Here is a 21120-nt window from a genome sequence, read left to right on the forward strand (position 1 = left end):
AGATAGGGAAACTTGCAGAAGTGTTTCAATCCTGGATGTCAAACCTATGCATTTCATCATCCCTTGAAATTCTCGCCTGGAGTTATGGCCACAAGTAGCAATGTCAGTGGGATGCAATAGCTGTTGCTTCCTTTTTTCCTTCTAGAATTTCTCAGTGCTTATTTATTTATTTATTTTTGCTACACCATACAGCATGCAGGATCTTAGTTCCCTTACTGGGGCTTGAGCCCAAGCCCCCTGCCGTGGAAGCACAGTCTTAACCACTGTACCACCAAGGAAGTCCCTAGAGAGACTTTTCAATGTCAGCAGTGAACTTGCATTTACAAATAAATGGGGGCTGGCAAGGTCTGGTGGAGAGGAAATTGTACAGAGATAAGGAGATACAGGAGGCTGATGTATAGTTCAGAGAAGGCAATGGCACCCCACTCCAGTACTCTTGCCTGGAAAATCCCATGGACGGAGGAAAAACCCTCATATGCTTTGTGTACTTTCATTTCTGATTCAGTTCAGTTCAGTCGCTCAGTTGTGTCTGACTCTTTGCAACCCCATGAACTGCAGCACGCCAGGCCTCCCTGTCCATCACTAACTCCCAGAGTTTACGCAAACTCATGTCCATTGAGTCAGTGATGCCATCCAGCCATCTTATCCTCTGTCGTCCCCTTCTCCTCCTGCCCCCAATCCCTCCCAGCATCAGAGTCTTTTCCAATGAGTCAACTCTTCGCATGAGGTGGCCAAAGTACTGGAGCTTCAGCTTTAGCATCATTCCTTCCAAAGAACACCCAGGGCCAATCTCCTTTAGAATGGACTGGTTGGATTTCCTTGCAGTCCAAGGGACTCTCAAGAGTCTTCTCCAGCACCACATTTCTGATTATGATGCACAAAATCTTTATTTTTTCCCATAATTTAGTGAGAGTGTTTGTGAATGACAGAAAGAGGGATTTACATATACAGTATTTTCCCTCTTTTTTAAGACACCAGGTTTGAGGCCCCTGCTCCTCCTCTCTGGAGCCCTCCCCCTTCCAAACCCACCCCCAACCCCTGTGCAAAGTCCCAAGAGGACTCAGGATCCTTCGGGGGGGTGGGGGGGGAGTGGCCGCCGGTAGGGAAAAAGGAAAGGAGTCCTCCCCAGGAGAACGCATCCCAACGCCTCATGCTGATTTTTATAAGCCATTGTCTCTGTTTGTTGAGCCTAGGAAAGTTTTTTTTTCTCCTTAAATTGGCCCAAAATGACACTCATGCTATGAATTCCACACCTTCAGTCAGCATTTGGATCACAGTTAATGATATGGTTGAGACCCTTGAGAGCAAGGTATAATTTTACACAGTCATAAGTTTTCTGTCACCTTTTCTGCAAAAAAAAAAAAAAAAAAAAGTCTGACAAATTGTGAGGAGGAGACGTGTGGCTCTTCCCTGGTGCCCTGAGCTGGCAAACCTGCTCCCAGAGGAGCCGGGTCTGCGGACTCGCCCAAGTCCTTCGGTGACACGGGTGGTGTGGCTTTAAGGGGGCGGATGGGGGCTCTGAAGACCATCTACCCCCGCCATCCTCCCAACAGGCTCCACCAGAAGGCTCTTCCTGGTTCCCTAAACCCACCCACCCAGTCGAGTGAAACAAAAGTGATCTTTAAAACAAAAGTGTTTGATTAAACAGCCTTTTCTTATCATATCTGGTTGAACAACAATCATTCAATAACCTTTTCCTTTTCCTATGAAACATCCCAGGCAAGAGTGAAATTGCACTAAATCTCAGACCTTGATCGTGACCATCTGCAAAGCTTGTTTAGGCACAGGGATCCATCTTGCCCTGAGGCAGCCATGGTCAACCTCCGTCTCACCTGGGAAACAGATTCTCCAGGCCCATCGCAGGCCTTCCCTGGGAGATGGTGAAGGACGGGGAAGCCTGGCGTGCTGCAGTCCAAGGGATTGCAAAGAGTCGGACACAACTGAGCGACTCAACAACAGCAACCACTGCAGGCCTACGGCTGGGCCCAGGAACGGCCCCCCGGGTGATGTTGCCCCGAGGACTCAAGCTTATAAACATGGCACCTTCCAGGCGCATTGCTGGGCAGGTTGTGTAAAAGTGGAGACACCCATCCATAAACCACGATTCCATATTCTTGATCCAGAGAGGCCTCGGTCTCCTGGATAAATTCTCCCGCTGAAAGAGGCCTGGACAGGGACCTAGTGAAAAGCTGGCCTGCAGTTCAGACTTAGCTGGCAGATGTGTTTGGGGAGCAGCCGCCCCGTGGTAACCCCAAGCTGTCAGCTGCCTGGTTCCCCACTTGAAGGAAGAGGTTAACAAGCAGCCTGCTGAGACCTTCTGGTGGGGAACAGGCCCCAGCAAGTCAGCAAGGCTCCAATCTGCTGGCAGTTCTCAGCCTTGCAACACCTCCCCTGTCCCCAACTGCTCCAACACCTTTAGCCTGGGGATAACGTCACATCCCCAGGTCTTCCCAGGTGGTGAAGTGGTAAAGAACCCGCCTGCCAATGTGGGTTCAATCCCTGGGTCAGGAAGATTCCCTGGAGGAGGGACTGGCAACTCACTCCAGGATTCCTGCTGGGGGAATCCCAAGACAGAGGAGCCTGGCGGGCTACAGTCCATGGGGTCACAAAGAGTCACACATGACTGAGCCCCATCAGGAAGCTCCAACTTGGCAGGTGGCAAAAGCTAACATTTTTATTTAGAATGAGGAGCAGGAAAGGGACTTGATGGAGGGAATGCAAATTTGGAAGAGACAGAAGGGGCCACCTCCTCTCTAGACCATCCTTCCCCAGCCCCTCCCCTTTACCAGGGCAAGCCGTTGGCCCTTTCCTCTGCCCCACAGCGCCCCCTCCCTGACACGGGGGAGCACGTCCACCCGGCTGACACACAGGCTCCTTAGCAAGAGTCTGTGAAGCCAAAACAATGATTAGTCATCTCTGTGTTCTCTGTGCTTGGCAAAATGTATTTGCTGAGTGAATGAGGCTTAACTAGGGCTGATTCAGCTGTTTGGATGGAAAATGGAGCCAGCCAGCAGGTCTGAGACCCGTTTCGGCAAAGCTTCCCAAATATAAAGGTTCCTCTTGGAGTCAGCATGCTCACGTGTGTGCACACATGTGCACAAGCACACACACATACAAGCACTTCTTTTAAAATTGAAGTCTAGTTGATTTACAATGTATTAGTTTCAAGTGCACAGCAAAGTGATTCACTTCTATACACGTATATTATTTTTTAGCCTTTTCCATTATAGGTTATTACAAGATACTGAATATAGCTCCCTGTGCTATGCAGTAGGTTATCTATTTAATATATAGTAGTGTGTATATGTTAATCCCAAACTTCTAATTTATTCCCCCCCGTTTTCCCCTTTGGTAACCATAGGTTTGTTTTCCATGTCTGTGAGTCCATTACTGTAAATAAGTTCATTTGTATTATTTTTTTAGATTCCACATATAAGCAATATCATATGATATTTGTCTTTCTCTAACTTACTTAAGTATGATAATCTCTAGGTTCACCCATGTAGCTGCAAATGGCATTATTTTGTGCTTTTAATGGCTGAGTAATATTCCATTGTATATATATATATACCGTATCTTCTTTATCCATCCCTCTGCTGATGGACGCGTTTGGGTTGCTTCCATGTCTTGGCTATTGTACACAGTGCTGCTATGAACTCCTTTGAATAGGAGTGCATGTATCTTTTCAAATTATAGTTTTGTCTGGGTGTATGCCCAGAAGTGGGATTGCTGTATCATATGGTAGTTCTGTTTTTAGTTTTTTAAGAAACCTCTCTACTCCATAATGGCTGCGGCAATTTACATTTCCACCAGCTGACACACACACACATCTTGATGGTGGTTTCAGGTCAGTTAAAATTCCTTTAGCCTCCAAAAGCTTCAAGAGCGTGTCATAGGTAATTGCAACATATCATTAGCTTCCTCTGCCTTCCCTCCAGACCATAAGTGGCTGCTACTCACATGCGGGGTCATTGCTGCCCCCATCACTGAAGCAAAGAAAAGTCTTGAGAATTCAAGCTGCATCGTGTTGATCTGGTCAGTTCCTTAGGGGCTGGTCAGACAGAGACTGTTGTGTTCCCAGCGAAGTGAATTTGCTAAGGAAGGGAGGAGGGTCAGTAAATGGGATATTGCATTCTCAGTTGAGTTCCAAGTTACCACCCAGGGACTGGCAGTGCCGTTTACATATAAACAGTGTAATTGCAGTGAGAGTCAGAGCTGGCAGAATTAGGCTGGCGCTTGATATGCTAATTACAACTTCTCTCTAATCCCTGTAGGCTGTTTGCAAAGAGAATTTAGAATTGGAAAGAACTGAAACCCAGTGAGGATGACTTGCCCGAAGGTCACAGACAGGCCTAATTAATTGGAAATTTTCTGTGTGTTTCAAATGCATGAAAGGTCTTATATACAACATCTCATTTAATCCTGTAATGACTTTTGGATGGTATTTCAGCATTCTTAGCATCATGCTGTTGATGGAGGAAAGCCATGGATAGTGAGTGAGATCCAGTATGGTCCTCTGAGATTTCAGCTGAGGTCCATCTTTGCTTACAGGGCAGAGCTAAGCCTGGGTGTCCCAGTGCTCGAACAAGCAAAGAACATATGGTGCCTAGTTTCCATTATTCATATACATTAAAGCTGATTTCTTAAGCCAGAAGAAAAAGAATCTATATTTTCTATAAATTCAAGTTAGCCTTCCAGTTAGTTCCTGAACAAATTTACTACCCACAAGATATTTCTATTTCATCCCATTCAAAAGCTAATTGGCAACAAAGGTCTTATTAATATTACAAATCAGGAGCAAAAGCTGTGTATGTTTTTTTCAATTTTCCCCTTCATTTGAGATTTGCAGTGTATTCAGTCAGGACTGATGTGACATGTTCTCTGTCCTTTTGAAAATTCAAAAGGTAAACATTCACATCTACATATTTGGAGAGGAGTCCTTATACTTTTGTATAGCAAAGGTAATAAACACATAAATGCATGGATAAATAAATAAACACATTTCTCCTTCAATCAAGACATTTTTCAGCGACTAGCTGGGCATCTCTTAGACTTACCTTGAAATTTTTTCCCACCCTGGTCCTGGTCCCAGTCCTGGTTTTTCACGCAGGATAAATACGGGAATAAAGGAAAATTATTCACATGCCACAAGTCCTGGGCCGGCATTCCCCCCCTGAGCCAGCCAGCTAACGCATGGAAGCAGGAGGCAGTCATTGCCCAGAGGCCTGAAGAGAGCCGGATGGGGTTGTCAACTGAAAAAGAAACTACTCAACCTAAAAGTTGAGAAAACGTTTTGCTGAAAGATTTACTTTTGTTTTAGTTTTGAAGGATTCGTTAACAAAAGAAACCACTTGTCACACACAATAAACAATTTCAATATTTACTAGAGGATAATTTGGCTTGATGAAAGTGAAAGAGGAGACTGAAAAAGTTGGCTTAAAGCTTAACATTCAGAAAACAAAGATCATGGCATCTGGTCCTATCACTTCATGGGAAATGGATGGGGAAACAGTGTCAGACTTTATTTTTTGGGGCTCCAAAATCACTGCAGATGGTGATTGCAGCCATGAAATTAAAAGACGCTTACTCCTTGGAAGGAAAGTTATGACCAACCTAGATAGCATATTCAAAAGCAGAGACGTTATTTCACCAACAAAGGCCCATCTAGTCAAGGCTATGGTTTTTCCATTGGTCATGTATGGATGTGAGAGTTGGACTGTGAAGAAGGTTGAGCACTGAAGAATTGATGCTTTTGAACTGTGGTGTTGGAGAAGACTCTTGAGAGTCCCTTGGACTGCAAGGAGAACCAACCAGTCCGTTCTAGAGGAGATCAGCCCTGGGTGTTCATTGGAAGGACTGATGCTAAGGCTGAAACTCCAGTACTTTGGACACCTCATGCGAAGAGTTGACTCATTGGAAAAGACTCTGATGCTGGGAGGGATTGGGGGCAGGAGGAGAAGGGGATGACAGAGGATGAGATGGCTGGATGGCATCACTGACTCGATGGACGTGAGTCTGGGTGAACTCCGGGAGTTGGTGATGGACAGGGAGGCCTGGCGTGCTGTGATTCATGGGATCGCAAAGAGTCGGACACGACTGAGCGACTGAACTGAACTGAACTGAAATATTTGGCTTAATTTCAACATACAATCATTAAAATAAGAGAAATAGTAACATTAGAGAAAAGGTAACAGCACATACATCACCAAATTGGGCCAACCCACATTCAGACTAATATCATCATCAGTTACCGGTTTGTGAGCAAAAATGCAGCTCTGGTTTTACTTTAACCTTGTTACAATGCTATTTGTTTCACCTTGTGAGTCACAGGATTGCATTAGATCCCGGGGGGTTGGCCAGACCTCCAGGGGCTCGAGAGCTCCAAGACCCATTCCTTTCTTATCTAAATTGCCTCCTTACTTGCTGTGCTTGTGGCTGAGGGCCTAAGAGCGGGCATCCTGTTTCCATCCCGAGTTCCCTCAGGGCTCGATGTTGGGTGGCTATAATGCAATGGCTTGCTGGATGCAGCATCCTTTGTGTACTGACATGGCAGCAGTATTTTTCATTCAAAGGATACAGAGTGGAGCCAAGAGGCTGGGCTGGGGACACAGAAGGAGAGCTAATGTCTGTGCCTGGTATACAGAAAATGCTCATTGAAGTTTTGAGGGAAGCAGAAGGAGAATATTTATTTGGCTGCAGTGGGCTACAGTCCATAGTGTTGTAAAGACTTGGACACAGCTGAAGTGACCTAGCGCTCACGCATGCCGAGTCTTAGTTGCGGTATGCAGGCTCATAGTCGTGGCATGTGGGGTCTAGTTCCCTGACCAGGGATTGAACCAGGGCCCCCTGCATTGGGAGCATGGAGTCTCAGCCCCTGGACCACCAGGGAAGTCCCTGAATGACCTCTTTTCTCTGTGCTTTTGTTTCTTCATCTGTAAAGCTGAGAACAAGCATGTCTAGGACCCATCATCCCTCTTGATAAGGTTCACTGGCTTTCTCCATTAGAAAGCCTCGCCAGACCTAATTACTTCCTCTATATGTTTCTATTCTTGTTTATCAAATTTGAAAACCAGAATAGCTATTTATTATTTTCCAGTGAGGAAGGTACTATCGAGCATATCCATTGCTTGCAGGCAGTTTGATATATAATAGCAAATAAAAACACCATAACACGTTGAGAGAGGGAGAAATAGTGGATGAAAGGAAAAGCCGCTTTTTTTAGAACTTTCATGGCACTTTCCCCTGCTTTTTGAACTAGGGTTCCTGTTTAAATTACACAGCTGACCCTGGATTCTGCTGGCATAGCACCATTCTTCCACTATTTTAATATTTAAAATGTCTTTCTCTTCATGAGAGAAAGCAGGGCCTTCTCAAGAGCAGGGCCCAGTTCTTTTCACCTTTTAGGTAAATGCAATGCCTGTTGCAATATCTTTTGAAAGAATAAATGAAAAGTGTGTAGAAATGAATGAAGGAAACAAATATTTACAGAACGGCTCACAGGGCATCTCTGCGTTGTTTTCCTGCCAAGAGTCTGTCACTGAGTCTCCACACTCTAAGGTGGTTGGCTGTCAGTCACATTCATAAACCAGGGAGTTCAGTATTTGTATTTTCCATGTCAGACAGCTTCTGTCAACTTTAAATGGTTTGGCTATCTTAACTTGGCTGAATTTTTATTTTTGTCTGTTTCTTATATGTTGTTTTCCCAAGAAGAAAGCTGGGGTTGGTGGATTCCAGTTGGATGAAAGGGTTCTGGCATCTTGAAGCTTTGCAGGAAGGGCCAAGTGCTGTGGAAATACCAGCTGTGGTTTACTGAAGAAAGCAGTCTCTCAGTGGCATCTTTTAGTCCACTGTATGTCCATTTCAGGAAGTACAATGCCCAAAATCCACGCAAAAATTACACACAGGGACTCTCTGTACATTTCAAACCTCTCAAAAAAATGCCTGCTCCCAGCATTTCTGAATTTACAAATTCTTTAAAGGGTATGAATCTGCTTTGTGGTTCATGTTGGAAAGTTCCAGGCCTAGAGGAGGCGGGAACTGCTGAAGCATTTGATTTTGATTTCTCCTCACTTTATCAGTTGAGATTAAAATGAGTTTCTATATGAAAACAACTATAAGATAACTGAGCTTGTGGTCCATCGTCTCTCCCTGGAAGGATATACAGAAGTGATGTAGACGAAAGCTTTGGTTGCCATCGTTTTTATCGATTAAAGCACAAATGAAATCCAGAATGTTCTACGGGATAGAAAATAGTCTAAGATTCTAGAATCTTACAGGGTGACTAGTTGGAAGGAGAGATTTAAGCAGAGGACAATTCTAAGTTGTTTTAAGTAATAAGTCCCTTGAACTTGATACCTTTGTAGAAACTTTTAAGGGTAGGAGCAAGGAAAAAAGAAAAGGATTCATTTCTGGGAAAAAAAAAAAAAAAGCAGCAGCAGCATAGGAGCAAGGAAAGTGTTGTAGCCACATGTTCTGGGAAACAAACTCACTCAGAAGGACAATTGCAGATAATGGAGTGCAGCTTATTACACCCCCGGGCCTGAGGTAGAGTCTCCTCTTAGCCAAGGACCCCAACCAGTTTTTGTGGAAACCTTATATACCCTAAGCGTATGTGCCCAAACCCACCTCCCCAAAACTCCCTGAAACTAGTCTGAACAAAGGAAAAAGAAAGATACAATCAAAGTTAACCCATGATTCATATGCCTTAAGCCTAGGTAGTTAACAGTAGACAATTATCAATAGGCTTGTGGTCATACCCCAATAAGCATAGTAGACTGTATGATTCTATTCGGTTACACAGATAATTAGGATATTAAATAGGGTGTTCTTTTAGGAGACCGAGAGCCCTGAGGCTCTTCCTTCCGGGGGCCTGGTTTTCCAGTTGGTATGTCATTTCCATAGATACTGGGCATATCACTCAAAGTCCACAATCCGGCCCAAGATGGAGTCCTGTTTTCAAGATAGAGCCTGTTCTGTTTCCTCCTTTAAAAGAAAAGAAAGGCAACTTTTATGATTGTAAACATTGGATTGCCCGATAAGTTCGTTTGGGTTTCTCCATTTTAAAAAATAACTCAGAGGAACATTTTGGCCAACCCAGTACTTTTTCCCCTGGGGAGTTAAATCAGTTATTATAATAGGCAAAGACCCATTAACCAAGCACCTGTTGTGCGCGGATTTCTGTACTGCCCGGTGGCTCTGCACTACAGAAGGTTACAGTCTATGCGAGAAGTGTGAATAAATCTACAGCACTGAAAGCAAACCCTCTGCCCAGATGAGAATTTCCTCTACAGCATCCTCGAAAGGTGACCCCTGCCTAGACTGACCAGAGACCATGGTCTCTGGTCTCTGTGTCCAGAGACCATCCAACTGTAGCTCTGGAGACAGCCCTATTTCACTTATCTTTTTACACATATATATGATTGGTTGACTGATTTTTGGTTCTGCTGGGTCTTCGCTGCTGTGTGTGGGCCTTCTCTAGTTGCAGTGAGCGGGAGCTACTCCCCATTGTAGTGGCTGCTTCTCTTGTTGCAGAGCACAGGCTCAGCTGCTCTGCAGCACGTGGAATCCTCCCGGACCAGGGATGGAACCTGTGTCCCCTGCATCGGCAGGTGGATTCTTATCCACTGTACCACCAGGAAAGTCCTTTCACTTATCTTTGTAGGGACAAAAGCAATTACAGCCTTCAAATTCTACTTGAGAAGCCTCCTGCAGAAAAAATAGAAATTAATAAACACAACTTCAGTGCACAGCAGAGAGGACTTGGGAGTTCATGAAATCACAGACCTAGATTATAAAATGGCATCATGTTGATGCCAAAGATGACATCCTTGCCTCCCTGTGGAACAAAGGACATTCTCAAAAGACATGTGGAGCTAAAAGACTTTCTCTTCATCCCCAAAATAGGCTTCAGTCTGGGCAATGAGTAAGCAGATTTAGCTGCTCAGAAGATATACAGCCTTTATATATATGGATAATGTTTTTTTCTATATGTATGCAGCCTTCTTCAAGGAGACACAAGGCCCCTTAAATCACAAAAACTGTTTCACACGTTGACGTATTTGCAAAAACAGAACGGGTGGTATGTTCACTTTCTTCTGGATTCCTTGTCTTGTGCAGACAGTCATAATTATCAACTCACCAGGAGCTCACACACCGTGGCTGGTTTATTGTTGGGTTCATCACTCATGGCAGTGGGCACCATGGGGAGTCCTCAGTAGGATATGGATTCTGACCTTTGTTGGATGACTTGGGGAGGGTCCAACAAGGTGGGGCTTTGTTGTGGATTGGATGCTGTCAGGAAGTGGGGGCAATTCTATAATTGTGTATCTTAATAAATCTTACCTGGAAGGAGGGACCACTTGAGCAGGCCAGAGGCTATAACTGGTAAGAAGCAGCAGGTCATATAGCTGGGAGAAAGAAGTACTTGGTCATTTCCATGGTTTAGGAAATGTTCATGCTTTCATCTATGTTCAGACAGACTACAGAGTGATCTTGTCTTGATCCATCTCAGTCCCAGAGTGGTCTTCTCTGATGCTGAGGTTCTGTGACACTCTGTGTTTAACAGGAGATAACAGGGCTTGGCTTTGAGAGCCAGGCCAGATCCTAAGAACCTGGAGGCCGAGGTGATCTAGAGGCTGGCTCTGGTACCTGGACAGCTTTCCTCCTCCTCATAACATTCTCTATATGAGATGCTGAGCCCCATAAAGACAGATGCCACTTTTTTTCATCCCTACGATTCCCAGGCTAGCATTTTAGACTAGCATTTTAGAAGGTGCTCAATGATAATCTTAGCTTTTTTTAATCGAAGTATAGTTGATTTACAGGTTTGGGCCAATCTTCGTAATCTCTGAATGATTGAGTATATACATGAGTGAGTGGATGGGCAGGCTATGCAGATTCTTGAATGGGCTTCTCTCCTGATTATCTTTTTAAAAAGAGGTAAACAGTGTGAAAAGAGTTCCTGTCTTCTTAGCATTGGTGGATGTAAACATGAGTCAGTATGATCCGATATGGAGACATTCTTACCTTGAGGAATGGATGTTAACCACAGGCAACTCTATAGCCTGAGCCACCTGCCTGGGTCTGGTTCATGCCCGTTGCCTCATGTAATTAATAAATGCCCCCATTCATTGTCAAATATTCTACGCTCTGGATGATAAGTTATATAATCACCATAAATATAGTTATGAACCTCTTAACTATGGAAAGGAGGCCTGCTTTGGAACTGCAGCCAGTGGATACCAGGCATGGGGATTTCTAGATAGTGGCTAATGAACGAGAGGATTGCAGTACTTCCTAAGACCTCTCTCTGAGCTCAAATTCCTTGTTTGTTGTTGTATAGTCGTTAAATCTTGTCCAACTCTTTTTGACCCCCATGGACCATAGTCTACTAGGCTCCTCTGTTCATGTTATTTCCCAGGCAAGAATACTGGAGTGGGTTGTCTGTCATTCCTTCTCCAGGAGATCTTCCTGACCCAGGGATCAAACCCGCCATCTCCTGCATTGCAGACGGAGTCTTTACCACTGAACCATCAGGGAAGCCCTCAAAATCCTAAATCCTGATATTTAAATGTTTAAAGAGGGAAATATGAAATGGACTTATCCTAAGGAATAACACTATGAAGTAGGGTAATCAGGAACATGTCTAACATTTGTCATATTTATTCCATGCTTTAATTATTCTTCTATGAAAATTAGTTTGTATATTTTGTCTGAGAATGAACAAAGGTGACTTATAGTTTCCTATGGATAATCCCATGTTGATAAATAAAATGGCACTGAAAAGTTTACCCCAGTCCTTAGATACATACGTAAAGCTTCAGGTCAACTCTCTAATTTTATAGATTATGCCTCAAAGGCCCAGGAAGACTGAATTGTCCAAAGTAACTAAACAAACCACTGTGACCAGGCAAACCCACAATGTTCTATATCCTCATTCCTAAAATGTGCTTGACAGTAATTTTATATAGAATTAATCATTAAAATGTATTTTGGGGACTTCCCTGGTGGTCCAGTGGTTAAGACTCCACAGTTCCAATGCAGGGATCCCTGGTTGGGGAAATAAGATCCCACAGGCTGTGTAGCATGGCCAAAAAATAAAAAATATACCTTGTGTGTGATTTTTTTTTTCCATGTGGGCTGTTAGTTCTACAACCTGGGGCTGAACCTGGGCCATAGGCAGTGAAAACTCAGAGTCCTGGCCATGGACAGCCAGGGAAGTCCCTTGCACGTGTGATCTCACACATTGTTCTGTCTCCTGGATTAATCAGGAAATTTATCCCATAAGTACTCTCTGCTATGAAACCTACAAATGCCTGTTCCATTTCTGCTTTCCATGTGAAACTACTCTTATTTCGTATGAAACGATGAGCATGGAAGTTGGGCTGAAATGCCCGAGTCAGCAAGAGGAAAGTCGTTATTGGCATCATATCTCCATTTCTGTTCTGAAAGGTTGTAACTCTCTAAGTAGGTAAATAAACAATGGTTAATTACAATAAAACAAGATATGCCTTACATTTCAAAATCTGCTTGAGGAAATGAGCGACATTCTAAACTAAAGGGTTGACAATGTAAGTCATTAATTTCCCCAATCAGGAAAGATACTTTGATCAGTTTTCATTTACTTATTATTATTATTATTTTGATGGCACCATGTGGCATGCAGGAACTTAGTTCCCTGGCCAAGGACTGAACCCATGTCCCTATATTGGAAGTGCAGAGTCTTATCCACTGGGTTGTCAGGGAAGTTCTGAGCTTTCCTTTTTTTCAGCAATATATTTTCAATGTACATCAAGCTGAGAATCTCACAATCATTAAAAAAAAAATTTTACAAATTTTAGCAGTTATGTTGTAAGAGGAAAGGAGTCAGAATTTTTTTTTCAAGTTTAGCAAGCATGCATAAGGGAACACTGCTTCCTTTATTTAAGGGACATATCTTAGAATCACCAACCTCCTCTTCCTCTCTGTTTGGAGGGGACACCTAGATTCTGCAATTTTCTTCCTGCGGGGAAGAGGTGCCATCCCAGAACTTACCACGAGGGGGCACCCTCCACAATAGCTCAGCTCTTTCTCTTCAGAAGTCTCAGCACGTTGCCTAGCTTGCTCTTACAAATGCCCTTTACTTTTGTCAAAGAATCAGTGTGGAATCTCTTCCCGAAACATGTATTTTTAAAAATCAATACAATTCACTATAGTAATATAAAAGATAAATAAGAAAGTCATTTAAATCATGTTTTTCAACATAGTTGTTGTTTAGTTGTGAAGTCGTTTCCAATTCTTTGCGACCCCATGGATTATAGCCCACCAGGCTCCTCTGTCCATGGGATTCTCCAGGGCAGAATACTGGAGTGGGTAGCCTTTCCCTTCTCCCAGGGATCTTCCCAACCCAGGGATCGAACCCAGGTATCCCACATTGCAGGCAGATTCTTTACCAGCTGAGCCACAAGGGAAGCTCAAGAATACTGGAGTGGGTAACATCCCTTCTCCAGAGGATCTTCCCAACCCAGGGATTGAACCGGGGTCTCCTGCATTGCAGGCGGATTCTTTACCAACTGAGCTATTGGGGAAGCCCTGCTGCTGCTAAGTCGCTTCAGTCGTGTCCAACTCTGTGCGACCCCATAGACGGCAGCCCACCAGGCTCCCCCATCCCTGGGATTCTCCAGGCAAGAACACTGGAGTGGGTTGCCATTTCCTTCTCCAATGCATGAAAGTGAAAAGTGAAAGTGAAGTCGCTCAGTCATGTCTGACTCTTAGCGACCCATGGATTGCAGCCCACCAGGCTCCTCCATCCATGGGATTTTCCAGGCCAAGAGTACTGGAGTGGGGTGCCATTGAAGCCCAGGTCCCACTAAACCTCATGTCAAATTCTAGTGCCCAAGGTGGATGGTGTTAGGAGGTGGGGCCTTTGGGAGGTGATGAGCTCAAGATGGTGGAGGCTGCAGGGTTGGGATTAGGGTCCTTATATACGAGGCCCCAGAGAGATCCCTTGCCCCTTCTCCAGGTGAGGACTCGAAAAGATGATGGGCTCTCCCCAGAACTTGACTTTGCTGGCATCTTGAGCTCAGACTTGCAACCTGCAAAAGGTGAGAAGTAAATGTCTGTTACTTACAAGCCCCTAGTCTGTGAAATTCTGTCACAGCAGCCCATCTGGACTCAGACAAGTAGTTAGACCCTAGGCTCAGATGATGGTAGCAGATTTTTTCTAACCTTTGTGAATGTTTCAGGAGGACTTTGGGAAGTTGTGCAGTGATGGTTGAGGGAGGGGGGCAGTTCTCTGGGAATATTGCAAAACACACAGCATCCTGACTCCCCTCAGAAATTCAACTTCTGCTCCTGATCCAATTTTTGCAACAACAAAAAATACCACAAAACTTCCCAGATACTCCACCAGGGAACTCCCTCCTCATGAAGAACTACTGCTCAGGAGCAAAGAGCCTCCTTCCCCCTGCATGTAGCTCCTCGCTCTGGATTTTCAGATCAGAGGGATGCCTACCACCTCAAGACTGGATCCAGGACAGGCCTGGACACTGCACATTATCTACAGTTGGGGCTTAAGTGGCTAAGCCTTCATCGTGGTCTTTGCATCTCTTACCAGCCAGAATCTCCCACCAGCTTCAGGACTTTCACCTGGAACCAGGAGGAAGTGCAATTGACAAGCGTATGACGCTTGGAGCTGTGTTAGAAACTAACTCGGGGCTTCTCAGGTGTGGTCAGAGGGTCATCTGCATCAAAAGAATTTGTTAAAAGTTTGGATCCCAGGCTCCATGCCACACCTTCCCAATCAGAGCTCCAGGGCCTGTGGCCACAGAGCCTGAATTTATAACACACTCCCCAGGAGACTCTGATGTCCTCAGGGTTTATGGGCCTCGGAAGTCATCAGGAGCTACCACGCCACACACACGGGCCAGTCTGGACATGTGAAGGCGTCTGGGGGCCCCTGTAGGGCTGGCCCGCATCAAGCCCCATGTGGCATTTGGCTGTAACCCTGCAGAGGCAGCTGGGACGCACCAGGACCCCCACGTGGGCCCCCTGACTTCCCATTGTCCCTTTTCAACCTCACCATTCCTGAAACGCCAAAAAAACAGCCCTCTCTGTTAAGTCTCTTCTTTTCACTCTTTTTAAAGAGGCGACTTCTGACTTAGATCAGATGAATTCATATTCTGAATGTGCTTTTGTATTAAAATAAGAGGGAAAAACTGGAAAAGAGGTAAGTGCTGTGGTCAAGGTTTTGAGGCTACAGATGTTCTTCAGGTGACTGTTGGCTACGTATGTTTTCCCATCTATGAGTCAAAAAAAATTTATTCCACTTTATATAACTCTGCAAACAGACTAGAATTCTCTCACTCCAAATTTGCTTTGTTTGCATTTTAAGGTATTGGAGATTATTCCACTGGTATTGGTGGCTCAGATGGTAAATCTCCCAGCCAATGCAGGAGATGCAGGTTCCTTCCCTGGGTCAGAAAGAGCCTCTGGAGGAGTAAATGGCACCCCACTCCAGTGTTCTTGCTTGGAGAATCCCAGAGGCAGAGGAGCCTGGTGGGCTACAGTCTGTGGGGTCTCAGAGTCAGACACGACTGAGTGACTGAGCATTCATTCCAGAACAAAGTGCTTTAAAGGCTCCTTTAAATAGCAAACCCCTAATGCCTTTAGACTAACTTGATTAACAAGAAGAAAACATTATTTCAAAATCACCTGTGACTTTAAAACTATTCATGATGCAAGCAGGTGTCCGTGTGCACCTGTAACGCACTGCCTGCTGGGAACAGAGACAGCGTTCCTCCTCACCAGTGTCCAGTGGAAACAGTCGCCAGGCTCATCGTTCAGAGGACCAAGTTTGTTTGACTTATTACCTGAGGGAAAGGCAGCAGGCGACAAAGCTGGCTGATATTTTTGGAAAACTAGCAACATTTTGAGCTGGCCCTTAGCAAGATTAGATGTGGTGTGAGGAGCTGGCAAGCTTGCGCTGAGTCCTGGATATAATTCCCGAGAAAAAGGAGGGTGTTGGAGACATCTGGGTGTTTGCAAGAAGGTGGAGGAGAAGGTCCCGGAGTTCAAGGCGGCTGAGCTCCAAGAGGACTGACAGCGGCCACTTTGTGATGATCAAACCACCTGCAGCCGGGAGCGTTAGAGCGCCCTCTGGGGACCGCTGGCGGGACCGGCGTGGGGGCAGGGCGCCGTCAGCCTTTCTCAGTGTTACCGCCTGTGTCCTTTTTCTGCAAATACCCCATGGTAGATGACTGTGGTCTTCATAGCTATTGCATCAATGATGACTTTATCCTGCATTTTTTGAAGGAGGTGGCTAAGTAAGGTGATTTAAGGTTAAGATCACAGACTTTGGAGCCTAGTTCTCTTTTTTTTTTTTTTTTTTCATTTTGTTTTTAATATTATTGGAGTGTAGTTGATTTACAGTGTCATGTTAGTTTCGGGTGTACATCACGGAGATTCAGTTATACAGATAGATTCATTTTCAGATTCTTTTCCCTTACAGGTTATTTTTCCTTTCTCTTCACAGGTCTATCCCCTTTTTTCTCTATTCCTACTACCACTGCCCTCATCTGTACTTTGGGCCCCAGCCACTAACTACTCCCTGTCACCTGCCTCCCTCTCCTGGCTGCTGGGATCCTTGCAGAGATTCCCCCAGTGGCTCAGATGGTAAAGAAGCTGCCTACAATGCAGGAGACCTAGGTTTGGTCCTTGGGTTAGGAAGATCCCCTGGAGAAGGGAATGGCTGCCCACTCCAGTATTCTTGCCTGGAGAATTCCATGGACAGGGGAGACTGGAAGCCTAGGTCCATGGGGTCACAAAGATTCAGACACGACTGAGCGATCAACACTTTCACTTTCTTTCACTTTCAGCATCTTCCAGCAGCTCCCTGCCTTGAGAATAATGTCCAAATTCCCCTTGGGACAGTTGGTCCCATCCACCCTAAGGGTCGTCTTACCTACAACCTCTGCCCTGCACACGTCCTGGGCACTCACTTACACATCCTGGGCACTCACCTGGACTCAGGGTCCCTGCCTACCCCAGCAACTTGTAAGCACTGCCTGCCTTTGCCTCCAGCTAGACTGGCAGACTGACCCTTATTCCCTGGATATTTACCCATCATTCCTGTTACTGAGTCCCAGCTCTCTCCACTCACCACCTAACAGGCCAGTAAGTACAGAGATGAGCTGTTGGCACAAGGAATAGTGAAAAGCTAGCAGCCCCAGAAGTCAATGGCCTACTGTCCCAAAGAGCCATCTCCCCCAAGTCAGGATTCAGACTTCTTTTGTACTAAAAAGGGGAGGGAATAGAGATGAGTTTCTGGCCCAACTCTGGAGGAGGAGGGGTGTTATTTCTTTCTTCCAGCAGCCATTCACAGGTGGGGCCTGGCCAGGGAATCTTCTGAGAGCTTAACAAAGGTGTTGGAGCCTGAAGCTCATTCCCTGGCAGGTGGGGCTCCCAGAGATGGACAAGCCATTATAACTTAAGTTCATAGCAACATGCCATTAGTGATTAACTTGTAATAGAACAGGAAGGTTTTTCTCTACAATCCAACACCTGGGACAAAACCTGCACTCACTGATATTGAAAAGCACTTTACAGTTGGCACAGTGCTTTCTCATCCTTGATCAGACCCCACACTCAGGTGGAGGTACTTTCTAATTGGACAGGGGCGGGAACAGAGGTTTGAAAAGGTCAGTGGTCCACGTTAAGACTCTCCAGTGGTCTACCGGCCTCATTCTCCGGGGGGTGGGCGTGTGGGACTGAGGATTGCACAAGCCCGGGTGTGAGTCCGGGCCAGCGGGCCAGCGTGCACGGGCCGCTGCACTGACTTCACCTCCCGCGCCCACGCCTTGTCCTTCAAGAAGACAGGAGTTCAGAGTCAGGCTTGTTCCGAGGGTGAAATGAAACAATGCCTGTGGGGCGTCTACTAGGGCCTGGCTCGCAGCCGACACTACATGTGAGTTCCCTTACTGACCCGGAGCTCGGCGAGCTGCGTCGGACAGCGGCTCTTCCCTGGGGCTCCAGAGGCCACTGGGTGCCAACTGTGGAGCCCCATGCGCCTTCGGACGCGACAGGGCGGTGCGGGGCTCGGGGGGGGGGGGGGGGGCGGTGGTCACACCAGTCCTCAAAGTAGTGTGGACTCCGGCCCAGCTGGAAAGTGGACTTCGGCCCAGCTCCGGCGGGGCGTAACTCGGAGGCCCTGGGAGGCCGGGCTGGATGCGGGGGCCTGTGGAGGGGGCATTGTTCCACGCCGGCACCCCGAGGCGCACCCCTCAGAGGGCACTCCGGCTGCCTCCCCCGCCTCCAGCCTCCTCCCACCACCACCTCGCCTCTGCCCCTTCCTCCCTCCCCCAGCTCCCGCACTGTCCCCTGAGCCCCCACAAGCACGAGGGTCCCAGGCGAAGAGGGTTCGGGGGCCGCAGATCGTGCGCCGCCAGGGAGCGCAACCCCGCCCCCACCGCCGCGCCGGCTGGCGGGAGGCGGGACATGCGCACCGGGCGGCGGAGGGCGGGGGGGCGCAGGCCTGGGCGGGCGCGGAGCGGGGCGGGACGTGGGCGGGGAGCAGGGGCTGGAGCGGGGAGCGCGCAGCCAGCGCCGCCGCCGGACTCGGGCGGGTGTGCGAGCCTGGCGCGCAGCTTGCCGGGGATGCGAGAGGCTGGGAGCCGCCGCGCCGGGAGAACGCGAGCACTGGTGACCTCGGCCCGGGGAGAGCCGGGGACGGCGGCGAACCCCGCAGGGATCCTCGGGGCCGGGGTGCGGGGCCGGCGGCGGCGCGGGAGCGCGGGGCGCAGACCGGGCGGGGCTGGCAGACAGTGATGAGCGGGCACGCGGGGAGGCTGCACGCCGCCGCCGCCGCCCGGAGCATCCGCCGCCCGAGCTGCTGCTCCCGGCCCAGGCCCCGGCCATGGAGACGCTGAACGGCCCCGCGGGCGGCGGCGCCCAGGACCCGAAGCCGCAGCCGCCCGGCCAGCACCACCGCCAGCACCACCACCTCCACCCGCTGGCGGAACGGAGACGGCTGCACCGCGCGCCCTCGCCAGCCAGACCGTTTCTCAAGGACCTGCACGGCCGGCCTGCGGCCCCCGGCCAGGCCGCCCCCTCCTCGGGCCGAGCCCCGGCGCCCGCCGCCCCGCGCTCTCCCAGCCTCGCGGGCAAGGCCCCGCCCTCGCCGGGGCCCCCGGCCGCGCCCGGCCGCCTTTCCCGGCGGAGCGGCGGCGCTCCCGGCGCGAAGGACAAGCCGCCGCCGGGCGCCGGGGCCAGGGCAGCGGGCGGCGCTAAGGCCGCTCCGGGCCCCAGGAGGGTGGCACGCGCGGCGCCCGCCGAGCCGCTGCCCCGGGTAGGGAAGCCACCGCCCGGGGCCGAGCCGCCGCCCGCCGCTGCCAAGGGCCGCAGAGCCAAACGCGCCTCCGGAGCTGTCCCCGCCCGCGCCGCCGGGCCCCGGGTCCCCGCCGTCGCGGTCCCGGCCGTGATCCTCGCCGTGACTTCCGCGGCCGGCTCCCCGGCCCCCGGCTCGCGCATCAGCCACACAGACAGCAGCTCCGATCTCTCCGACTGCCCCTCCGACCCTCTTTCCGACGAGCAGCGCCTGCTCCCCGCCGCCAGTAGTGACGCCGAGTCCGGCACGGGCTCCAGCGACCGGGAACCTCTGCGAGGAGCCCCCACGACCAGCCCCCCAGCTCGGGGGGCGCCGCCAGACAGCCCCGAGCCCCCGGGACTCCTCGCCGCGACCCCCACCGCCTGCCTTGGGGGTCGGAACAGCCCCAGCGGGGTCCCCGCGGTGTCCCCGGGGCCGGGCGTGGTGGAGGATGTCGCGGGGCGCGCACCGCCGGAGCGAACGGGTCCCGCGACCCCCAGGGAGCACGGACCGGGCGAGCAGCACCGGTTGGTCCCGGCGGCGGAGGAGGAGGAGCTGCTGCGGGAGATGGAGGAGCTGCGCTCGGAGAACGACTATCTCAAGGTGCGCAGCCTGCCTCGCCGCAGGTGTCCCGGCGGCAGCCCCAGGTCTGGGTGCGGGCTGGGACCCGCGAGCCCCGGCGTCCCGGCCCCGAAAGCGCTTCCTCCAAGTGCCAGTCATTTTCCTGCGCCCGACACGCCGGGCGCTGGGAACTTGAGCCAAAGTTGTGGAAGGAGCAGCGAGACCTGTGGGTCCAGCCGCTTCTCCACCCACTTAGCTTGTTTCTAGAAAGTCTCGCGTCTTCCCTCGGATGCCTCTGCCCCAGTTGACGCTGCGTTAACTAGAGAGGCGGCTGTGACCGCCTTTTGGAGACGCAGTCGACCCCCTGCCCCCTCACCTGTGGGCGCGGATTGTCCCCAGCCGAGAATCTCTGAGCGGGACCCCGTGCGCCGAGTGCGGGTCTCGGAGGGTGCCGCAGTTAAGAAGGCAGGTTGCTCTCCGAGTCTCTCCCGGGCGCAGACAGCAGACACCGCTTTCAGTGATAAACTTGCAGCTCAGGAGTTCCTTGAGCGCGGCCTGGGTGGAGAGACCACGCTGTCTTGCTGGCCGGTCCTTTGTACGTGTCCACCAGCCGGTTTTTCCGTGTCGGGAGAGGCCACTCGCGCCCGCTCTTTCGAGGGACTCACAGCCTCTGCGTCCATTGAGCGCTTTGCGGCGCGGCCTACTCTAAGTGGCTTCTGGGTCTTGGTAGCTTTGGGGCACAAGTCTGACTCCATGTTTTCCAGGAGGAGGAGAAGAGCAGGCGCTGCAGAAAAGAGGATTTAGACCGTGTGGGGTGGGGAGGTCAGGGCACGCCGGGTGACTCCAAAGCAAGGAGGGTGGTACTGAATGCATCTGTCTTAATTTATTGTGATGCTCAGGTTAGTCAACAGCTCCACCGTGTAAATCTCCTCCTTCTGTTAAGATGGTTAAATATATATCTCCTCCCAAATGCAGCGGCCCTCCTCATCAGTACGTTTTGTGATTCTCCCCATTTTCTCAGCAAAGGCTGACTCTCCCTGATGGAGGTCCCCAGGTGGCTGGTGGGACACGGATGTGGGCTTTTAAGGTGCATGGAGGTGATCTGTGTAGTTAAGCTGGGGTCAGAGCAGTGGACTGAGGAGTGTTCCTATACCCAAGCTGCAGGGGCTGCTCTAACCCACTGAGCCCCCATGGTGGTTTTATCCTGTTCAAAGAGGCAG

The 21120-nt window shown here is 49.3% G+C and overlaps 1 protein-coding gene and 2 long non-coding RNA genes across 8 annotated transcripts in view; 1 reads left to right on the forward strand and 2 right to left on the reverse strand.

The window, feature by feature from the left end:
• Positions 1-7305: 7305 nt before the first annotated feature.
• Positions 7306-20408, reverse strand: LOC129636192 (uncharacterized). Of its 2 annotated transcripts, none has more exons than XR_008706783.1 (3): positions 20277-20408; positions 10342-10406; positions 7306-8982 (listed from the first exon to the last, which is right to left on the reverse strand). It is a non-coding gene; the product is annotated as an uncharacterized LOC129636192 (long non-coding RNA). The 2 variants fall into 2 exon arrangements; XR_008706782.1 differs by having other exon boundaries at positions 7306-9705.
• Positions 13844-17520, reverse strand: LOC129636191 (uncharacterized). 2 transcript variants are annotated; one of them, XR_008706781.1, is made up of 4 exons: positions 17098-17520; positions 15059-16275; positions 14591-14720; positions 13844-14072 (listed from the first exon to the last, which is right to left on the reverse strand). It is a non-coding gene; the product is annotated as an uncharacterized LOC129636191 (long non-coding RNA). The 2 variants fall into 2 exon arrangements; XR_008706780.1 differs by having other exon boundaries at positions 16998-17519.
• The window catches only part of MTCL1 (microtubule crosslinking factor 1), a 114738-nt gene continuing 112225 nt past the window's right edge, over positions 18608-21120 (forward strand). For all 4 annotated transcript variants that reach the window (XM_055559482.1, XM_055559483.1, XM_055559479.1 and 1 more), the window contains exon 1: positions 18608-19942. In XM_055559482.1, the coding sequence (XP_055415457.1) occupies positions 18890-19942 (1053 nt within the window). In that variant the 5' untranslated portion in view covers positions 18608-18889. The remainder of the gene's footprint in view (positions 19943-21120) is intronic.

The sequence above is a fragment of the Bubalus kerabau genome, chromosome 21, assembly GCF_029407905.1.
Source record: "Bubalus kerabau isolate K-KA32 ecotype Philippines breed swamp buffalo chromosome 21, PCC_UOA_SB_1v2, whole genome shotgun sequence".
Taxonomy (NCBI): domain Eukaryota; kingdom Metazoa; phylum Chordata; class Mammalia; order Artiodactyla; family Bovidae; genus Bubalus; species Bubalus kerabau.